This window comes from Panthera pardus, unplaced genomic scaffold (genome assembly GCF_024362965.1).
Source record: "Panthera pardus isolate Hobbes unplaced genomic scaffold, ASM2436296v1 HiC_scaffold_27, whole genome shotgun sequence".
NCBI classification, from domain to species: domain Eukaryota; kingdom Metazoa; phylum Chordata; class Mammalia; order Carnivora; family Felidae; genus Panthera; species Panthera pardus.
In genome coordinates, this window is record NW_026526843.1 from 110235755 (window position 1) to 110256616 (window position 20862).

Below are 20862 nucleotides of genomic sequence, written 5' to 3' on the forward strand. Positions count from 1 at the left end.
AGTCAGTTAAGCATCCACTTCAGCTCAGGTCATGATCTTATGGTTAAGTGGGTTTGAGCCCCACATCAGGCTCTGTGCTAACAGCTCAGAACCTGGAGCCTGCTTCAGATTCTGTGTCTCCCTCTCTCTCTGCGCCTCCCCCACTCATACTCTGTCTCTTAAAAGTAAATAAATGTTGAAAACATTTTTTTAATTTATTAACAACAACAACAACAACAACAACAACAAATACTTGGAAACTGCTAGGCAGTGTGCTAGTCAATGAGGGTAAAAGAGGAAAATATGATAAAGGGGCTTGCAACCTTGTGAGAGAGAAATGTAGACAAAGAATCAGTACCATGTAGTCTGTGTCATGTTAGAGGCCTAGACAAGGAACCATGGGTAGAACAGAGAAGAACACACTGGACTTTGGGTGGAAAGGGAAGACATCATACAACAGAGGACTTCAAAGGAGGCCCTTTAAAGGGACAGGAACAAGCGATCCCAGGACGGGGAGGAGTGTGTTTCAAGATGGAGGAGCAGCAGCTAGAGAGGATGGCAAGGGCCAGGGCATGGCATGTCTGGAAAGTCATCTTAGGGAATTCACATTTTGTTCTGATATCAATGGGAAACCACCAGAGGACTCTTAGCAGGTAAGAGGTAGAGGCCTGGGGGCAGGGCGGGGGGTGGGGGCAGGCAATGAGTTGCCTTGCTCTATTTTTCCCCCTGTAGCATTTATCACCCTTTACTTTCTACATAATTATTACATTTAGTGTGGTTCTCTCCTCGTTCTCACGTAAGCTCCGTGAAGGTGGAGACCTTTGGCTGTCTTGTTCATTGACATGTTCTAAATTAGAACAGTACCAGGTACACAGGTGACATCAATAAATATGACTTAATTGAATGAATGAGTGGTATGGTCAGAACACAGCTTCAAGTGGATCATTCCAAGGACTGGTTTGATGGCAACCCTGGGAGACAGGGAGATCAGGTGGGAGGCTACACAAAGAACCTAACTCAGAAGCCATGAGGGCCTGAACTAAGACAGTGGGACACAAAGCAGAGAGAAGTGTTGGAAGGCGCCAGTGCAGACAAGACTGGCACTGACCTGAAGTCAGGGCAGTGAAGTGTTGTGGAGGCCATGGGCTGGAGGTGTAGTGAGGGGGAAGGGAGAGAGGACCCCAGGGGGTGCTAGGGGCTGGGCTTACCTCGGTAGAAACTGCCAACTCTCCTCGGAACAGGATCATTGTACAGGTGTCTATTTTCTTTGGGGGCGGTGCCATCATCAGAGTGGGGGTCATGATATGCTCCACCCTGAGACAAGAAACAGGTTTATAAAAAGTAACAACAGAGCGATGATGATTTGGCCTATGAACTTACAACAGTGCCTAATTGATCCATAACTTAACTCCAGCATCTTTTAAAGAGAACTCAGAATTATGGCATGAGGAAGACTACTTAACTTTATAAGCCCTTACATTATTTGTGGGAGAAGGACTATGAAGAAATTTGAAGAAATTTGAAAAGATAGGCTGTAATGATGTCACATGACCATTCTTTACAGACAAGTTTTAGGGTAAAAGTTAGCAACTGTGGAGAATTCAGACCTCAGACTTCTGCCTTGCGTGGAATGAAGAGGTGCCTTCTCTGGAGGATTCTTTAACGGAAGATCGAGCCACAGTCATCTCCGGAGGGAGCTGTTCTCCAGGCTGGAAGTCAAATTTAAAAGGATTTATAAGAGTGTCCTATTCCTAGGGATGAAAATCACCTAACTCGCCATGGGCTTTATTTGGCATAATTACTACCTTCACCAGCTAAAATAAAAAATGTTAGTTGGCTAAAACACAAATTGTCCCATAAAAGAGTGAATCATCTGATGAATGTAAAATAATTCAAACAAATGTCACACAGATGGAAAGTGAAATTCTCATTAAAGTTAAGGCAAGCAGGGAAAGAATTACGCTGAAAATAGTTCAATTAATTATTAAAAACAAAGAAAATTATCTTCCCAATATCTAGTCATGTTTCTGTGCAGCACTCTAATTAGAGATTCTATTAGTTAATCCAAAATTTCTCTAGCAGATCCCAAATTATTTTTCATGAAGAACTTAAATGGCAGATTCAGATGAAATCAAATATTCTTTGGATATATCAAGGAATAGAATCAGCACCCTTAATAATAGGGCTTAAAATTTCCTACCTACTGTAATGTATGTACTTAAATTTTCTTAATCTTCCGTACGATAACGGTATTTGTATTTCGTGTATTTTCTTAATCATAATCATGACAGCACACATCTCAGGAGACACTACCTATTTCTCTCAAGGAAGTGAGACACAAGCTAAGAGCAGCCTTGGTCCACAATGGTGTGTACTGAGGGGAAAAGTAGCATTTTCCACCCTTGAAGAAAACAAGATTAAGGAACAAAATTACCAAGCCATGAGGAGGAGTTGGCTGCATTGTGTATTTGCACAACACACACACAGAGTATTATCTTGAGCCTTACGTGATGTATCAAAAACACTTTACTTGAATTTTAAATAGGATTCTCTCGGTCTTCGTCTCCCTTGCTCCCCAAATATACTATGAAAGAATATTTTGGGCAGGAAAATCATCCGATGTAGCCCTTCTTCCTACTTTGTGACAAGATCTCTTTTGAATTTTATCACCTGTATTGTTTACAAAATCCTCTAGAAAAGTTTATTTATTTTTTTAATGTTAATTTTGAGAGACAGGGAGTGACAGAGTGCAAGTGGGGAGGGGCAAAGGGAGAAAGAGACACAGAATCTCTAGCAGCTTCCAGGCTCTGAGCTCTCTACACAGAGCCCGATGCAGGGCCCGAACCCACAAACCGTGAGATCATGACCTGAGCCAGTGTTGGATGCTTTAACCAACTGAGCCACCCAGAAGCCCCTAGAAAAGTATTTTAGAAGACAAATGATTTACATCTAACCTAAACTCTTAAGTGACAGTGCCAGTTCAGTCCCCTTCCTCTTGTAGGTGGCCGCAATACTTTGTAAGAGAGCAACTCCCATCGTTTACTCATGGCTTTAGTTACTTGTCAAGCCATCTGCCATCTTTGTGCCTTTAAACTTGTACTGTCTTGCAGGTTGGCACTGTACCTCCTGAACTGGAGTTAAAGTTCTGTAACAGTTGGATCTGTGTTGAGTCCACAGTAACCATTCATAGTTAGCTCATCTCCACCAGGTTCACAAAGTCGGGGTTTTTTGTTTGTTTGTTTGTTTGTTCTGGAACTGTGAGAACCACTCCATTTGTCTTTTCTCCCAAGTTATAGCTTTCTGTTTTTCTTACTTCTTCTCTATTTACACTATGCTTAGTGCCAACACACTTTACCTGGTTTTGACCTCCATCTAATGTCTAGGGGCGGCTGCCACATTCTGGAGATCTTTCTAGGCCCTACGGGTTCTCTCTAGGTGGACTCCTCTGACCACTGCTCTGACTCCAATCATGGCATCTCCCACCACGTGCCATCTCCTCCACATGCAAGAGTGCATCTCTTGCTCCCCCTCTCACCTGGGCACCTGTCCTTCCAACCTCATGCAGAACAGCTCTGCTTAGGGGCCCAGGGTCACTTCAGCCTCAACAGGTCAGCACACTGCAGTGCTAAGAATGCTGGCCCTGAGACCTAGACACTGTTCTCATGATCCCAGCTCTGCCCTGGACTAGTCGGGTAAACTTGGGCAACCCATCTAACTTCTAGGAGCCTCAGCACACTCATCCACGAAATGAAGGGACTGAATTAGGTGACTTCAAAAGTCCTCTCTTGGGGCGCCTGGGTGGCTCGGTTGGTTAAGTGTGTGACTTCAGCTCAGGTCATGATCTCGCGGTCAGTGAGTTCAAGTCCCATGTCAGGCTCTGTGCTGACAGCTCAGAGCCTGGAGCCTGCTTTGGATTCTGTGTCTTCCTCTCTCTCTGCCCCTCCCCTGCTCACACTCTTTCTCTCTCTGTCTCTCTCTCTCTCCCTCAAAAATAAACATTAAAAACAAAAAATAAAAATAAATAAAAATAAAAAAGTCCTCTCTCCTACTCTGAAAAGGAGTTCCTAGGAAAGGAGCCCGAAGGCTTCCTTCTTCCTGTATTTAATCCTTCAATTCACACATCCTGTTGCATGTACTTCTGAGGAGTCCTTAGGACCCATGATTTCTGTTTCCCACTGCAGTGACTTTGTCTAGAACATACTCCCATCACCTCATACTTGAATTACTGCAAAAGCCACCTCAAATCTTGCATTTTTCACTGCAGCAATATGGAACAAATTGCAATCCCCAGAGCACACCATGCTGTTTTACGTCCCTTAGCTTTTGTCTTTTCTGCCTTCCCTTCCATCCTCTTTCCTAACATCAACTCCACTTTCTCCCCCTAGGTAAGCCCTAGAAATCTCTTCTCAGATGCCACCTTCCCTGGGAACCTTCCACAACCCCTGCCTGAACTGGGCCGTGCCTGTGCGTGGCACACTCACCTCTAGCACAGTGCGGGCACACAGCCTCACAGTTATTGCCATGACTGATCCCTGGCAAGTGTGCCCTAACATGCACTCCAAGAGGACAGGGACCATACCTTTTTCCTCTTTCTCAGGAGAGCCTATCATGGTGCCTCGGTCACTAAATACTTGAACACCATAAGAGACTCTTAAATACAGAGAACTAATTGAGGGTTGCTGGTGAGGTGCTGGGTGGGGATGGGCTAAACAAACGGGTGAGGGGCATTAAGGAGGGCACTTGTTGGGATGAGCGCTGGGTGTTATATGTAAGTGATGAATCACTTCATTCTACTCCTGAAACCATTATTACACTATATGCTAACGTGGATTTAAACAAAGTAATTAAAAAAAAATGTAAAAGAAACAAAGGAAAAAGAATATACTTGAACACATCCTCATTCTTTAGCCATCAAAAACTTCCCTCTACATCCTAGCTCAGGGCAAGAACTTTAGTTGCTCCCAAAGCCATTTCTAACTGCTCCTGTTCATGATCTTTTCCTGTTCTCAACTCCTATTTATAGCCAGTGCCACAGTAATCTGCTTCTTAATTATTTCATTGTTATTATGTATAATTTAGTCTTCCCTGAAAGAAGAGAAGTTTCTCAAGGGCAAGGACCCCTACCTCAGACTCTTTTGAGTGTCTGAGAACACCCAGAATAGAGACAGTGTTAAATGTCTAGAAAATAGGTCCCACCATCACAGAAGCAGCAACAACTAAATTTGTTCAAAACTCTGTGCCAGCCACTGGACACGGTGCTTTATACACCATGTTTCAACCTCACAGCACCACTCAGATGAGGAATCTGAGGCAAAGAGAGATTATATCACTTTCCCAAATTGACAGTCTGAAGCAGACCGCAGAACGAGGATACAAACTCAGGTCGGCCTGGCTTCCCAGCCTGAGCCCTTGGCTATGCAGACTGCTCATTTACTGACAATCTCCACCCCACCTTCAGCACCCATCTCGCTAAGCCCCCCATTATATATTCCATCCATATTTTCTGGAGTTCTGACACACGCTGATAAACCTGTTTTCACATCTTCTAAAAGGGGAGTACAGTACTTTCCCTCCATGAAATGCTTTTCTCCTTCCGACATTGGCTTATCTCTACTCTCATTTCTTTGATGCAGATGAATGTTTCATAGCATGAAAATATAATTGAAAAAACATGTGTTCTGTTGTAAGAATGCTACTTCTCTTAAGCAGGTTAGTGTCAGCAGTTCTAGAGTCTGAAAATCAGTAAGATGGAGGAAGCATTACGATAAAAATATTGCCTAGAGATTTACAAAAAATCCAAAAGACTGCAAATTAACATTTATCTTGGTCTGAAGTCAAATTTACCTATAGTTCTAGAAAAAATTGAAATTTTTCAATTCATTGAAAATGAGTAAGGTATAAGTAAAAAGGGTATGTTTTAAGCAAATGTGGTCTGGAGAGACTGAAGAAAATCTCCACAAATCACACTAAATTTTGAGAAAATTAAAAATGAACCCATATAACTGATGAGTTCTGTAATAAATCAAAACAGGATTCTCTCAACAAAATATGCCAGAAAGGAACACTTAAGAATAGCCCCAAATTTCTAAAAACATGGTTTGTTTTTTTTTTTTTCAGTTCTCTTGAGTACTCAACAATTGGCTTAAATAACTAATTATTTAAAACAGTCCTTTAAGTATTGCTTCCCTAAATGCATTTTATCAAAAAAGCACAAGCTCCTACAGTAAGGAAACTTGCACTGACCCCATTCACACCCCTGCACCACCTTCCCATGATGAGCCAACAGATCCAGTGAAGGTCCTAAGCTGTACCTGAGGTGATAAGAGCTGCAGGCTGTTGGCCCTGGCCGCCATTCCTTGCCCTACGCTCAAGTTTCCGTCCAAGCCTTTGGCTCTCACTTTGTCCCGGGTCACGTACATGGAATGCCTGTGTGGACGCTGCTGGGAGGAAAAGGGGCTAGTGTAACCCAGCCCATAAGAAAAAGATTCGTGAGGTGCGGACAGAGAATGGGAATGGCTGCTGTCCATGTGCTCTGGCAGCTTTAATTCCTCCATCGTTTTAGAATGCCTGGTTGTGGTTCGGCGGGAGTCAAGAGTGCCCTCACTTCGATTATTTCTCCCCGAGGGGCTCAGCAAAGTTCTCGTGTCGCTGTGCCTGGTGGGGGTCGGGCTGGTGGGAGAGTTCAAGTCCAAGCAGCTGGATGGGAAGTACCTACTGGTACTAGACTCTGCAATTTGGGCCCTGGCTTCAGAAAGGTTGCTCACAGACTTGGAGTCACTCAAAGCCCCGTGGCTTTTGGCCTTGGTCCTGTAGGAGGGACTCCTAGAGGACTGGGGAATAGTGTCAATGTAGCTATGCCGGCTCTGTTTTTCACTGGGCTGCAGCGTCCCGGCTTTGCTCTGAGAGCTTTCCATAAATGAGTGCCGGTTCTGCTGAGATCTGCTGCTTGACTTGAGGTACTTTGTGCCTGGGCCTTCCGAAGGCTTCGGGTCAATATTAAAATCAAACTCTGTCTTTGACTTAGCTTCTTTTGGGCTGAGAAGATGTGGTATATTGTTGTTGGTAAGATCTTTGCTGGTAGACCCAGGTTGGCTGCTTCCTTGATAGGTTTTGGTATGCATGGGACTAAGAGTAGCTCCAGCAAGATTTCCGTTTAGGAAAGTTTCATTGGCGGGAAGGCCTTCGTCAGCCCGGGGCAGACCCACACTTAGGTTCTGGATATCCTTGCTGTTGGATCTGTGGTGAGACTGCAAAGCAGTACTTTTACTCGCTTGATTTCTATGTTAAAAACAAAAGAAATACATCAGTTTCCTTCAATAGAACACACACAAAAAGTATTGTTTAAAAAAACACCTCAAAGACTAAAAACGTTAACTCACTCAAACGTGTCAACAAATCACAAGTAACCATAAGAAGAAAGCTGCTTACATCAAGTCAGTCTGCAACAAAGCACTGGTCCTGATGAAATGATTTTGGCATCCTTAAATGGTCAAGTAACTTGTTGCCAACCTCCTGTAACTGATAATCTGGGAAAGCATGTTTTTGCTATACTGGTGTTCACATGAGTGTTTGTTATAAGACGCCTGATAGGGAGAGAGCTAAGCTATAACAAACTCTTTGTAACTCTTTGTCTGCTCGAATATCAGAGGCAACGTTTAGATTTGAAGGTCATGACGTTCCATCCTTTTTATCTGTAAAACTTATTGCCTGCTTCAGACATAAATACTAACAGCACATACAGACATCAATATCTCTTTTTTAAAAAAAATATTTATTTATTTATTTATTTGAGAGAGTGGGGGAGGGGCAGAGGGAGAGAGGGAGAGAGAGCATCCCAAGCAGGCTCCACGCTGTCAGCACAGAGTCTGATGCAGGGCTGGATCTCACAAACCATGAGATCATGACCTGAGCTGAAATCAAGAGGCAGACGTTTAACCGACTGAGCCACCCAGGCACCCCCATCAGTATCTCTCTTGTGTTTAGTCTGTATCATCAAAGACTGAAAATTCTTGCAATATACTCAATAAAATAAACACTCTAAAAAGAAATGTAAACTTTGCTGGAAAACACGATGATCAATGTTTGTTTTAGAGAAGTGGCAATACTTGGGGTACTTAGATAGCTCCTTGTACACTAAACAAAAACGCGTCTCCAACTGGATCACAGGGATCTGGAGAGTTAATTTCTCTCCAGAAGACACAATTTATTCTCTTCTTCATCATCTCACATGTCATTATTCCAAACAGACTGAGACCTTCTTTAGGATTTAAAGCTTCATTTCCTATTTGGCTTAAAATACAAAATATGAATCCACAGGAAAACCTTGTCCTCCATTGGAAAGCTGAAACTGACCTCACAGCAAGTTTAGCTTGTTCTACTGTAACTATTTAAAGAATCAAATTATAGTTTAAGGTAGGATGTTTTTAAATGAAAAATAATTTACACAATTCCCTTTTTACTATGCATTCAGGAATTCTGCTGCAAATATTGCTATTGCTAAAGATGGTGTGATATGGGGGAGTTTTGTTCCCATCACATAACTGGAAGAAAAGTCAAATTTTTTGTCTGTATAATGGTAATCTGTGAAACTATGCCTTCCCATTTTCCCAGAGAATCCACTGCTCAGGCATCAAAGGTTAAGGGCTCTTTTCCTGTCCTCCCACGTTTCAGAGTGTTAAAACAAAAAACAAAAAGGGTATCTGGTATCAAGCAAGTCTAGAACAGTTGTGGAAGGCTTCATCTCCTAAATGCACTCTCTCATCTCTCCCAGTTCAGTCACAAGAACTGCAGCAGAAAATAAGGTCCCTTAAATATGAGCTAACTAGGTGCGTCTGGGTGGCTCAGTCAGTTAAGTGACCAACTCATGATTTCGGCTCAGGTCATGATCTTGTAGTTTGTGAGTTTGAGCCGTGCTGACAGTGTGGAGCCTGCTTGGGATTATCTCTCCCTCTCCCTCTCCCTCTGCCTCTCCGCTCCTTTTCTGCTCGTATGTGTGCTCTCAAAATAAATACATGAACTTTAAAAAAATCTTAAAAAAAAATTCGCTAATAGCAGATCCCAGATCTACAAAGAAATGATAAAGAAATGAAAATTTCACTTTCTATTAAATGATGTCAACAGACTCTATCCCCAGATCAATAAAGGGCAGTTAACATATCCTAAAGGCATCAGGTTTTAAACCATCAGAGTCATCTGTCAACTTGTATCTTGGTAACTAAAATATCTTAGCAACTTTTCAAAAACCCAAACAACAATACACAAATAGTCTAACCCATAAATAGATCTACGTGCGTTGGTTATCCTCCATTTACCCAACCTCCAATCTGTTCTCCATTTCTCTCCGCCCCATGCAAGGCCTTAGAAGTCTAATGCTGCCTACTGCATAATCCCGGATCCCTTGCCACCTAACTCCCAGTTGGGCTTAACAGTGCAAGGGGCTGGGTGCTGTCTTCCCTACCCCTTCCTAGCGTCAACACCCTAACTCAGATCATAGCTGTGTCTCTCCACATTATAGCTCTCATGGGATGGATCCTTCTGCCTAGCTGCCCTGGGCTCTCATACTCCTACTTCCTCCCCTTTCTCCTTCAGGCCTAAAGATGGTAATAGCAGAGGTAACACATGCAGATGTTGGGCAATGTCCGAAGCTCCAAAGAAAACCAGAAAAGGAGTGAGAACAGTGAAGACAACCGCTAGAGCTTTTTGAAACTGTTGGAAAACACTGCTCTCAAAGTAGAGCATAAACCTACATGTTAGGAAGAACCTATTCAGAGCAATGTAAGATACAATTTCTAATGTGAAAAGGAAGGCTATAATGTTAAGGTAGAAACATTTATCAAAGAGTTAGGTTTCCCATAAAAGTACAAAGAGCCTAAACTGCTATTCTGAAAGCTTCTCTTAGTATTAATTTGAAGCCATTGAGCTTTGCACATAATTCTCAAGTAGAAAGGGCATCAAATTGTCTTCAAATTGGAGTTCTGCCAAAGCACAACAATAAAAAACTGCTCCGAAAATTCCATAGATCTCTTTGGCACACAACTGTAAGGAATCTGTGTTAAACTGCCAAGCACTTAAGAGGATTTTATATATAAACCCTTCTGAGATGGCTGGCAGGATAATCTCTTTAGTTAAAATAACTTTTCAAAATAAACATCAAAGATGCAAAGCTACATTTTTATGGAGAAGGTTGGTGAGGCAGAAGTAGTGAGAGGGCAGGGCAGACTGAAGTACCATCCCATCATGTCCAAGGGAAGCAGAAGCTCAGGACAGTCTGAAGGAGACTTAGGCAGGGGCAAGGTAATGCATGGGTCCACTGCCTTTTCTACAGAGATATGAACTTGGACAACAGAAGACAAGGTGTGTCAATGTGTCTTGGGGACGAGGCAGGGGAATGCATAAGTGGCAGCCAATGTGCTATGATGCTGTGAACACCTCTACAATAGTGCTGGGAAGTCCGAGTTAGCCATGGTTTGAGTAGAATTAGTGTCCCCAACAAGAAGGGATTCCATAGTGAAAATATGAACCATAGACAAGCAGAGAGAAAAGGACATTTCCAGATACATGCAAATTGAGCTGAGATCATTCCTAGAGAAACCACTTAGGCCCTTTTCTTTAAAATTCTATACAATGTTAAGATCCAAAAAACCCAAATTCTTCCAGAGATTTTATTTACTGCTAATTTCTATTCTGGTCTACCTCAAAAGAAGATTTGGGCAAACTCCTTAAAGACCCATATAAACCATATCCTCATCACCACACACATCCTCCTGGACAGATTCCTAAAGGGGTTTCCCAAGGACAGCCTCGGATCCCCACCGGGGATCTCTCAAGGCCATGAGAGGACGAACACACAGGCCCCCTTTCATGGTATGGGTTATACCACTAATTACTATAGCATGAAGCAAAAATTTATCATCTGTCTACTGAAATTGACATCATTAGGGTCCTTTTTCTTTGAAAATGTAAACTAGGGGAATCAAGTGATAATTAAGGTAGAAGAAAGACAAAAGCACCTGAATGAGGAGTGATCCCAGATAAGACACAGGCATAATGTGAACTTCCTAAATGCAAAGGAGCAACTAAATGATGAATATTATTCCTTAGTGTGCTAAAATCTCATGGAAACAAACAACAAAGTGAACACAAACTTGATTAAACAGAATTTGAATCTGCTCTCAGGTCTCCTTGGTGGGGGAACAATATAGGATAAGTGGTTACTGCCAATTCATGGATATGCTCACAGATCTTGAAAAAGTAGCAGGTTTGGGACTTTCAAAATTCCAATAGATTAAGAACAATTGTTCTATGTGGAGAGAAAACTGCGGTAAAATGAGAAAAATTTATATTCAAAAAGCTTCATATTAAGAATTATCATTTTCTGTTTCTCTTTTGACAGTAGATGAGATAAACTATTTCCTATCTTCCAGAATCTGAACAATACCAGATGACAAGACCAGCTTCTTGGTAGAGGAAGGAAGCTATCCCCACCCTAACTCCCTACCCCATGACACCCGGAAAATAGCTTCTTTCTAAAGATTATGCTAAAAAAAAATTATTTTAAGAAGCACCAATTTTAATCACTATCTACCAAACTGACTTTACTATTTCCATATTCTTATTCTTATGAAAAAAGAACTCTTCAACTCAACGATTAAAAGAGCAACAGGGGCACCTGGCTGGCTCAGTTGGAAAAGCGTGTGATTCTTGATCTCAGGGACATGAGTTTGAGCCCCACGTTGGGAGTAGAGATCACTTAAAAATAAACAAAATCTTTAAAAATAATAAAAAATAAACAAAAGAGCAACAAAAACACAAGACCCTTCTAATAGAGTAAAACCTACTTGGTTCAGTTGCAAAGACTGTCCTAGGTGACTTCCTACCCACATGTGTTTGGCATCCTCTTCTCCCTGAGATCCCTTTACCCTCACCTACTCTTTTTCCTCCAAGCATCACACCTGAGTCCCAGATACACACACTCTGGTAGCTCATGAAGCTAGAAATCCTCTTAGTTGCTAACCCATGCTATCTTTCCCAGAAAATGCATAGGTTTCCATAATATACTTGGTTAAGAAAGTCTTTAAGACCCACACAACTCTTTAATTGTGGTTCTGAATCATGTAATAAGCATAAGGAAGATATTTTTGAATAAAGAGGGCTTTCCTTCTTTTCTCTAATTGCATCATTTAAGCAGCCACCTCCTCCACCTACGTGTAAGACCAACGCTGCATCTGTATTTCCTTAAAAGGGAATATTTACCTATTAGACAAAGTGCTGCTTTCCACGTGGTAAGGTTTTCTTTTTGCTGACCTTGAAGGGGAGCGATCCAAAAGCCTCTGGGTTTGAAATGTAGGGTGATTCAAACACTGTTCTGTCAGGTATCTGTCAGCTGGGTCCAACTTCAGTAAATTCTTAGGAAATAAAGTTAGGATTTAAAAGAACATTATAAAGTCAAATTTAAATTGTAATAAAAACCTTATTTATTTTCTTATAAAAGAAATGCATGGTCATTGCAGAATATCTAGCAAACACAGTTTAGTCCAAAAAATGTTTTTAAAAATCTATCTATCTAAATTACCGATTAATTTTACTATTGTCTTCTGGGAATAAGCCTTCTCAGCCCTTGTTTTGAATATCATACATACACATTTTTTAAATAAAATCTGGCTCATATTATACATATAAGTTTTGGATCCTGCACTTTTCAATTACTAATAAAAAACATTCTTTAAAACATAATTTAAACATTTTTAGTATATTTTGCAAATATATATATTCACATGAAAGAATATACATTCATTTTTCTCAGGTCCCCCTCCTGGGAGGCAGCCCATGTTACTGGTTTCTTGTGCATCCTTTCCATAGACACAGTATCTCTATATGTTCCTTTTATTTTACCCAAATAGTAGCAGACACACAATGGCCTATACTTAGCTTTCTTTACAATGGACGTTAGATCTTAAGAGGTCATTCCATATCGGTTAAAAGCTTTAACTCTATGGATATACCTTAGGTTGTTTTTATCAATTTCCTAATGATAAACATTTTGGTTGCTTTTTTTATCTTATTATTATGAACAATACTGCAACAAATAACTTTACAAAGTTTTTAAATGACTGAAGAAGTTTATGGTATGGATGGGATGTACCATCATTTATTTCGTCTCCTTCTATTGGACATTTAGATGGCTGCCGCTTTTTCACTATTATAATTAATGCTAAGATAAACACCTGAAATCCTTGCATGCATCCACAATCCCTTTCATAGGATACAGTCCTACAGATGGAATTGGTAAAACTATGCAAATTTTTAAGGATTATTTTCTATGTGTTGCCAAATCAACCCCTAGGGAGGTTGTCTAAAACGATACTCCTCAGCAAGTGACAATCTACCAATTTCCTGGCACCTGCATCAACAATAGGCATCATCCTTTTTTTCGTTTTTTTTTTTTTTTTTAAGTACTTGTAAACTAGAGATTTAAAAAATGGTATCTAGAGCCACCTGGGTGGCTCAGTAGGTTAAGTGTCTGACTTTGGCTCAGATCATGATCTCACAGTTTGTGAGTTCAAGCCCCACGTCGAGCTCTGTGCTGACAGCTCAGAGCCTGGAGCCTACTTCAAATTCTGTGTCTCCATCCCCCCCCCCCCCCCACTCACTCACTCTCTCTCTCTCTCAAAAATAAATTAACATTAAAAAAATTTTTTTAAGTGGTATCTCCTAGCTGGTTTTTTTTTTTTTTTTTTAAACATTAACTGCATTTCAGTCGTCTTTTTTTTTTTTTAACGTTTATTTATTTTTGAGACAGAGAGAGAGAGACAGAGCATGAACGGGGGAGGGGCAGAGAGAGAGGGAGACACAGAATCGGAAGCATCTCCTAGCTGTTTTAATTTACATCTGTGATTACTAATGAGGTTGAATATTTTTATGTTTTTTGGTTATGTATATTCCTTCTTTTCTTACTTTTCTATTTGTATATCTATCCTAATTTATAAGTGTTCTTTATATATTACGGTAGCTAACCCTTTTATGTTGCACATAGTAGATGTTTTAACAACTAAAATGCTTTCTTCTAATATTATTTATCTAATTAGTAATTGGACAAGCTTTTAAAAGGTGAATCATTATAAAAACTGATTTTTGTTGGCAAATTAAGCAATTACATAAAACATAAACCATAATACCTAACACAATTCAATAGAGTACACTGGAATTTGCTGTGATGACATTCTTACAGCAAATTTCAGGAGCAGCATTCTCCCTCAGATACGGGAAGAATGTTGAAATTCCAGCATTCCCAAATCCATCTCTAGGCTATTTTCATTGGTTTTTCCCACAGTTAATCTCTTTTGATTCACTGTTGAACAGTGAGAGCAAACTCAGATTTGCTTCCAGTAAGCCAAAATTCAATTTCAGACAACCGTCTTTAACCTAGCACCACAGAAAATTTGAATTCTGATCCTATCACACACTGAAACATTCACTTTGGGTCAAAAGATTCTAGTAACCCACACCACTGCTTACATGCAAGTGGATCGACATTCATATTAACTCAGACACAATTCTACAATTATCTCAATTCCTTCTTCTTCTTCAGAAAATAAAAAAAACTGTGGAGGTATATAAAATGATTTTGGTCTCACTGGCAGTTAAAACAGTTAACATCGAAGTTGGCTCCTGAGCAGTATTTTCAATTAGAAGTACATATGACTTTTCACAAACCAAATATCTACTAGCACCAACATGCTATTTTAAGATTATCAACTGTAGAAATTACTGCATATACACACAAAGAACAAATTTTATATTTATAAATACAGCTGTTAATTTTCAAATTACCCAAAAGGAAGAGGTCATCAATAAGAAAGTATAAAACTTACTGAGTAAATAGTTTCAAAACTCAGTATTTGGGGGTAAAAAAACCCAACATTTTTAAAAACTAAAATAGAGTCCACATAAATTATTTTAGGTTAGATTAATTCTGGTAACTTGTATCTCCCCTAAAATGGCTAATAGGTATAAAACAGATGCAGGATGAGATGGCCAAAATGAATAAATCTGCTTTAGGGAACAGCATAGAGAATATAGGTCTTCATGAAAGGATAAATGATGTTATTTACTTGTCAAATTCACTTTAAAAATAGCTAAAAGACAAAAGGAATAATTGTATTTATATAATACTCAGTAACAAGGTGATATCATCCTTTGCTACAAGAACTCAGAATTATGGTTCTCAGGAGTGGGGAGGGGCAGGAGTACAGAGCCAGGGAGAGGGTCATGAAGAGGCTTCTGGGTGTTAATAATTTTCTATACCTCAATCTTGATGTGGTTACATGGATATGTTTACATTATAAAAAAATAACCGAAATGTATACATAATTTGCATACCTTATGAATATACATTCCAATAAAAATATTTACTTAATGTTAAAGAAATTTGAGGCTAAACATATTAAACAAACAGGAATTGGGCTGTTTAACTTCCAAATTGGTACAAATACAGAAAGATTCAGGTTTCCTTTGTACTTTTATCTGCTATATTTTAACAGGTACCAGACGAATATTTGGTAATTACATTTGGTAACGATTTAACAAAGCTCAATTATTTTAAAAAAACAGACAAAAGCCAGACAACATGAAATTATATTTAATTCAGTTCTTCTACTTTATCCTATTTACATTTTTTTATTAAAAAAAATTTTTTTAAGGTTTATTTTTGAGAGAGACAGAGGCAGAGCATGAGTGGGGGAGGGGCAGAGAGAGAGGGAGACACAGAACCTGAAGCAGGCTCCGGGCTCCCAGCTGTCAGCACAGAGCCCAATGAAAGGCTCGAACTCAGGAGCCTCAAGATCATGACCTGAGCTGAAGTCGGACACTTAACGGACTGAGCCACCCAGGCGCCCCCTATTTACATTTTTTAAGTTACCAAATCATTAAGCCCTGATAAATAAATACTGATTGTGTCAAAGAACATATTGACAAAATCCGACTGATTTAAGAGACAATTTATGCCTAATTAACGTGAAAGAGACTTGAGGGCTATCTTTTTAATAGCATCTCTCAATCGGTGTTCAGAAGAACAGCAGTACTGTAGAGTTGTAGTTTTTTTTTTTTAAGTATTCAGCATTTAATTAAATTTGGGAAATGTTGAGCGAGACAGAAATGCTTCTTCACTATGAGATTTTTGAAAGCCTCTATAAGTTAATGAATATTATGAATCTCTACAAAAGGTTATGTGGTATGTGGCCTTTCCAAAAGCCATGCCCCCCACCCCACAGCCCCCACACCAGTCTGTACAGTGTTCCTTAGGAGAGAGATGAACATAATTTAAAGCACAGCAAAGTTCTGAGAGTGCTGCTCAGCAATTTTCAACTGTGCTAAGTATACCTTTAAAGACTCTATGCACAGTGTAATCTTACTGATTTTGAACAATTAAGTAAATGGGCATAAAATAAAAATGATCCATTAACAAATGTTTTTTGAAGGTCTACTATCAAACAACCAGCACCTGCTTATGCACTGGCTGGCTGCAATGAAAGCTAGAGAAATAGGAAAAACTAGTTCTCGCTCAAGGAGCTGTCTACTGGGGAAGAAAACCTTGAAGAAAAAACTGTGAGAATGCTTCCAAGAGTTCAGAGCAGGAAAACCTTCAGGACAGGGGCGCAAGCATGAGAAGGCATGCTCAGGTGTGGTAGGAGCAGTGATCCTGCTGCGTCAAAAAGGGTCAGAAAGAGCCTCTCCATCAGGGACAGAAGAGGCCAAATTTGAAAAAGGGCAGAACTACGTTCACTGACAAAATAATCTTATGAGAGGCCTTAAAGATCACGTTAAAAAAGTCAGAACTTCTTTTCTTTCAACATTCATTTTAAAATTTGTTTTGAAACTTTATGCCTGAGCAGCTCTTCAATGCTGAATAAATTTTTACATTATTTATCATTTATATCTAAATTGTTTTTATTCTAGGGGCGCCTGGGTAGCTTAGTCGGTTAAGTGTCCGACTTCAGCTCAGGTCACGATCCCTCGGTTCGTGGGTTCGAGCCCTGCATCGGGCTCTGTGCTGACAGCTCAGAGCCTGGAGCCTTCTTCAGATTCTGTGTTTCCCTCTCTCTCTGCCCCTCCCCTGCTTGTGCTCTGTTTGTCTGTCTCTCTCTCTCTCTCTCTCTCCTTTCTTTCTCTCTCAAAAATAAATAAACATAAAAAAAATTAAATTGTTTTTATTCTACCCATTTTAGGCATACGATTGAGGTATCTCATGGTCCTGTCTAGATGGAAAGTTACAACACTGGGTACTGCTGCTATTTTAAATAAAGTGCATGTTTTTAACATAACATAGTCCCCCACGATTCACTATTACGCACTATTAACAAAATGTATGTTATTTCACAAAAGTAGGCTCCGGTCACGTGCAGACACAAAAAAAAAACCCCACAAACCAAAAGACATTTTATAGAGACATCAACTTGTCCCACCTTCATTAAGTCAAGTAAGACGCTATTTAAAATTCCAAGGTATCTTCTCTCCAATGTCTGAGGATGGTTAACAGCTGGAAACTGTAAGAATGACACAAGAGGAGAGTTAGCACAGGGAAGGGAATGTATGTGCATGTGCTGTGAGCACCGGCAAAGGCAGCAAAAGAACAGGAGTTTCTGCCCTAGCGCCAAAGTCAAGTTTATTTTATCTATTAGTTTTGTGTCTATGTATTTGAGGTATGGGTTAATAGGACCAGGTGCTAAATAATGGGAAAATTCGCAGGTGAAAGACGGTATTAAATCTAGTCAGACAATGAAGCATGTAAAATAAACCTAACTATAAAATTTTGAGACTGTATTTATACAGTTTATACAGTACTGTCTGTTTATACAATTTAGTAACAATATAGTTTATACAGAATTTGCTTACATAGACTATTCTTAAGCCTTTTTTACAACATCATTTACTCCTGAAAATTAGAGAAGTTTAAAAAAAAAGAAAAAGAAAAAGAGGAAAAGGCAGAGAGGCCAGGGCCCGAAAGGCCACAGAAATAAAAATAGTGAATTTGGACCCACGTTCTATCATTGTTTTTAAAATACTCTTTTAATGACCTGTTTTCAATTCCTTCCTTTATATAAGCTGGAACAGAAAGCAAAGAGGCTCCTAAGTTAACAAATGAATTTTTAAATAAAATGAGGGAAGAAGTCACATTTATTTAGGTGCTCTGTCCTCTCTGCCACCTCACATTCTGCAATATCCAAGTGGATGAGAAAGTATTAGAGCCCAATACCATGTACTCTCTTGCAATGGGAAGGCTACTTTGCTTTCAATACATATTTCCTTTATACCAACATAAGAACATTTCAAAGTACTGGAATCTGTAAACATGTTAAAATAAGTGGATGGGAGGACTAGTTATGGAGGAAAACTCAAACAAGGCACTTAAGTAGTGATTATGACCTTATCTGCATACTGTGCTAGGTACGGCAGGAGATACAGCATATGGGTCAGACCTAAACCTTGCACTTAAGCAACCCACAGTCTGGCTGGAACAGCACTCAGCACTGAAATGTGCAGCCAAAAATTCTATTTGAAGCTCAGAGAAAGGAGAGACCAAGGTGGTTTGCAGCTGGAGGAAAAAATGAATCCACAGATAATATTTGAAGTAATTTTTGAAAGATAAGAAAAATGGGAGGACAGAGAAAAGTAGGACAGCACCCCAGATAGAGGAAGTGGAAGGAATAACATGAACTTAACACAGACACACAGGCAATAACCTATAAGTGATTACGGAGGGAAGTGATGCTATACAAGGCATTTTAGCAATTCTTATTTTAGAGATGAAGAAGGTGACACTCACAAAGTTCAAATAACTGGTTCAAGGCAAGTTACGTAATTAAAAAGCAGAACTAATATTTGCACCCAGGGCTGTAATCCAAACCCACACTCTTTCTGAACCTAGGCACCTCTCTCAAGATAGGTACAGAGGTTCTTGTGGATGTTGTTGGAACATTGAATATCAGCCCAAAGAGAGACACACCTGTCACGCTGTGATAAACAACTAGGTACTGCTATATTTTAGTTAATATTTTGCTTATGAGGTCTATCTTATGCTACCAGATATCCCTTTTTTTCTCTAGAAGTAACATTTCACTGGTAAGAAAATTATTGCAGAGTCAAAAGGTATCAAAAATATTATGATAAAAAAATGACCAAACTCCTAAGTTTAAAAAATTACTTTATGTGCTTTTGAATGAAATCTACTATTCTCATGTGATAATTCCACAAATAACCAAAACCCAACCATAGAAGTTTAAATTATATCCCAATGAGTAGCCAGTCTCCCTCCCTCCCTCCCTCCCTCCCTTCCTATTTGAATACCTCTTTCCCGACCACTTACTATGTACCAGGCACTGGTATGGGCATTTTACATATAACATTTCATCTTCACAACGGCTCCATCGGATAGTACTTCTTTTATCAGCATTTTATACATGAAGAACACAGGCACAAGAAACTTGCCGAAGTCATTCATGTAGTAAATATGGAGTCGGGCTTTGAACCCCAGCAGTCTAACTCCAAGAGTCTATGCCCTAGACTATGGGACATCAATTGCTAACTTTTTCAAAATAAAGCATACCATTAGAGCAGTATCTTGGCGGCTTTCCCATCTCTACACAACTGAATCAAAATGCCAGTAACAGCAGACTGGTCACTGGTGAGTTTGTTTCAAGGAAGTGACAGGTCACACGCCCTACATGCTTAGCTATCTGTCACAGATATTCTCCAACAAAATGACATTTCCCTCAAATTGCTAAACCTCCAAAAAGATTAAGCTAATTTAGCTAAAACACCACAAACACTTTCAGACTAAATTGTAAAAATATTAAGGTTTATTTAAAAATGTCACGGAAGCAGCAATTTCTCTGAAGGTTATTTATAAGCAGTGTTGTCATGTGCTATCTAGCATTTTACAGATACTATTTAGTGAGGAGGTCTGTGAACAAAAAGGACCACACACAAATGAGGAAAAGATATCCTTCGTTTGACCTATCTAATCCAAATGCTCTTCATTCTTCAGTATCCATTACAAATTTCAAATCTTCCATACATCTTTCTCTAGTGAATCCAGACAACTATGATTTCTAACTTGCCAGAATGTTTAATACTCTCATGGTCTCAACTATCTTGAGAGATGTATCAGAAAACAGTACAATGCGGTAAAGAATGAGGTACTTTATTATAGACCATGCTTTATTATAAGTTATGCTGCTTTCCGATTATTTCATGCACAAACATCTTAATTCTTCAGCTAGTCTGTAAGTTATTAAGGCCAGGTACCATGACACATCTGTTTACACGCTCTTTGGAAAATCCAGCAAGGAGCCTCTTTAACCAGGCAAAGAACAGGCAGCCAGCAGGCCAAGCTTGATGTTCCGGAAGTTAATGTTAAAATCCCGAGGTCAAATATTCAGTCTTTCAATACCATTCAACCTTGAAGGCACTATGGTAGATGTGTGGTGAATATGACGGTGGATGGGAGAGTTCGTTTCCTTGAGGAGTTCATCAGGTCAGTGAAGATACTTTTTTTTTTTTGAAAACAGCTATTTAAAAGCAACTGCAACAAATGCTACAAAGGTGACACGACCACAGTGCTACCGCAGTACAGAATGGGGAGTCATCCACTCCCTGGGGGAGTCTAGAAAGGCTTCCCGGAGGGAGAACACTTGACCTCAGTCTCAGGGAGGGAGGAGGAAGAGCTGTGTAGGAAGTAGAGCAAGTACTGGGAGCATCACAGAAATAAAAATACAGCACTGTAGAAGCAACACGTCAAGGAATTGGTGAGAAGTTCAATATGGCTGACAAGTAGGGAGCAGTGGTGGAAATGAGTTGGAGACAAGGCTGGAGGGCTAAGAGCAAGGG

At 39.8% G+C, this 20862-nt stretch overlaps 1 protein-coding gene across 5 annotated transcripts in view; it reads right to left on the reverse strand.

The window, feature by feature from the left end:
• The window catches only part of CDKL5 (cyclin dependent kinase like 5), a 214001-nt gene that overhangs the window by 40525 nt on the left and 152614 nt on the right, over positions 1-20862 (reverse strand). For all 5 annotated transcript variants that reach the window (XM_053891794.1, XM_053891793.1, XM_019431633.2 and 2 more), the window contains exons 10-14: positions 17439-17519; positions 12232-12383; positions 6291-7257; positions 1587-1688; positions 1188-1293 (exon numbers count right to left, since the gene is read on the reverse strand). In XM_053891794.1, coding sequence (XP_053747769.1) covers positions 1188-1293; positions 1587-1688; positions 6291-7257; positions 12232-12383; positions 17439-17519 — 1408 coding nt within the window. The remainder of the gene's footprint in view (positions 1-1187; positions 1294-1586; positions 1689-6290; positions 7258-12231; positions 12384-17438; positions 17520-20862) is intronic.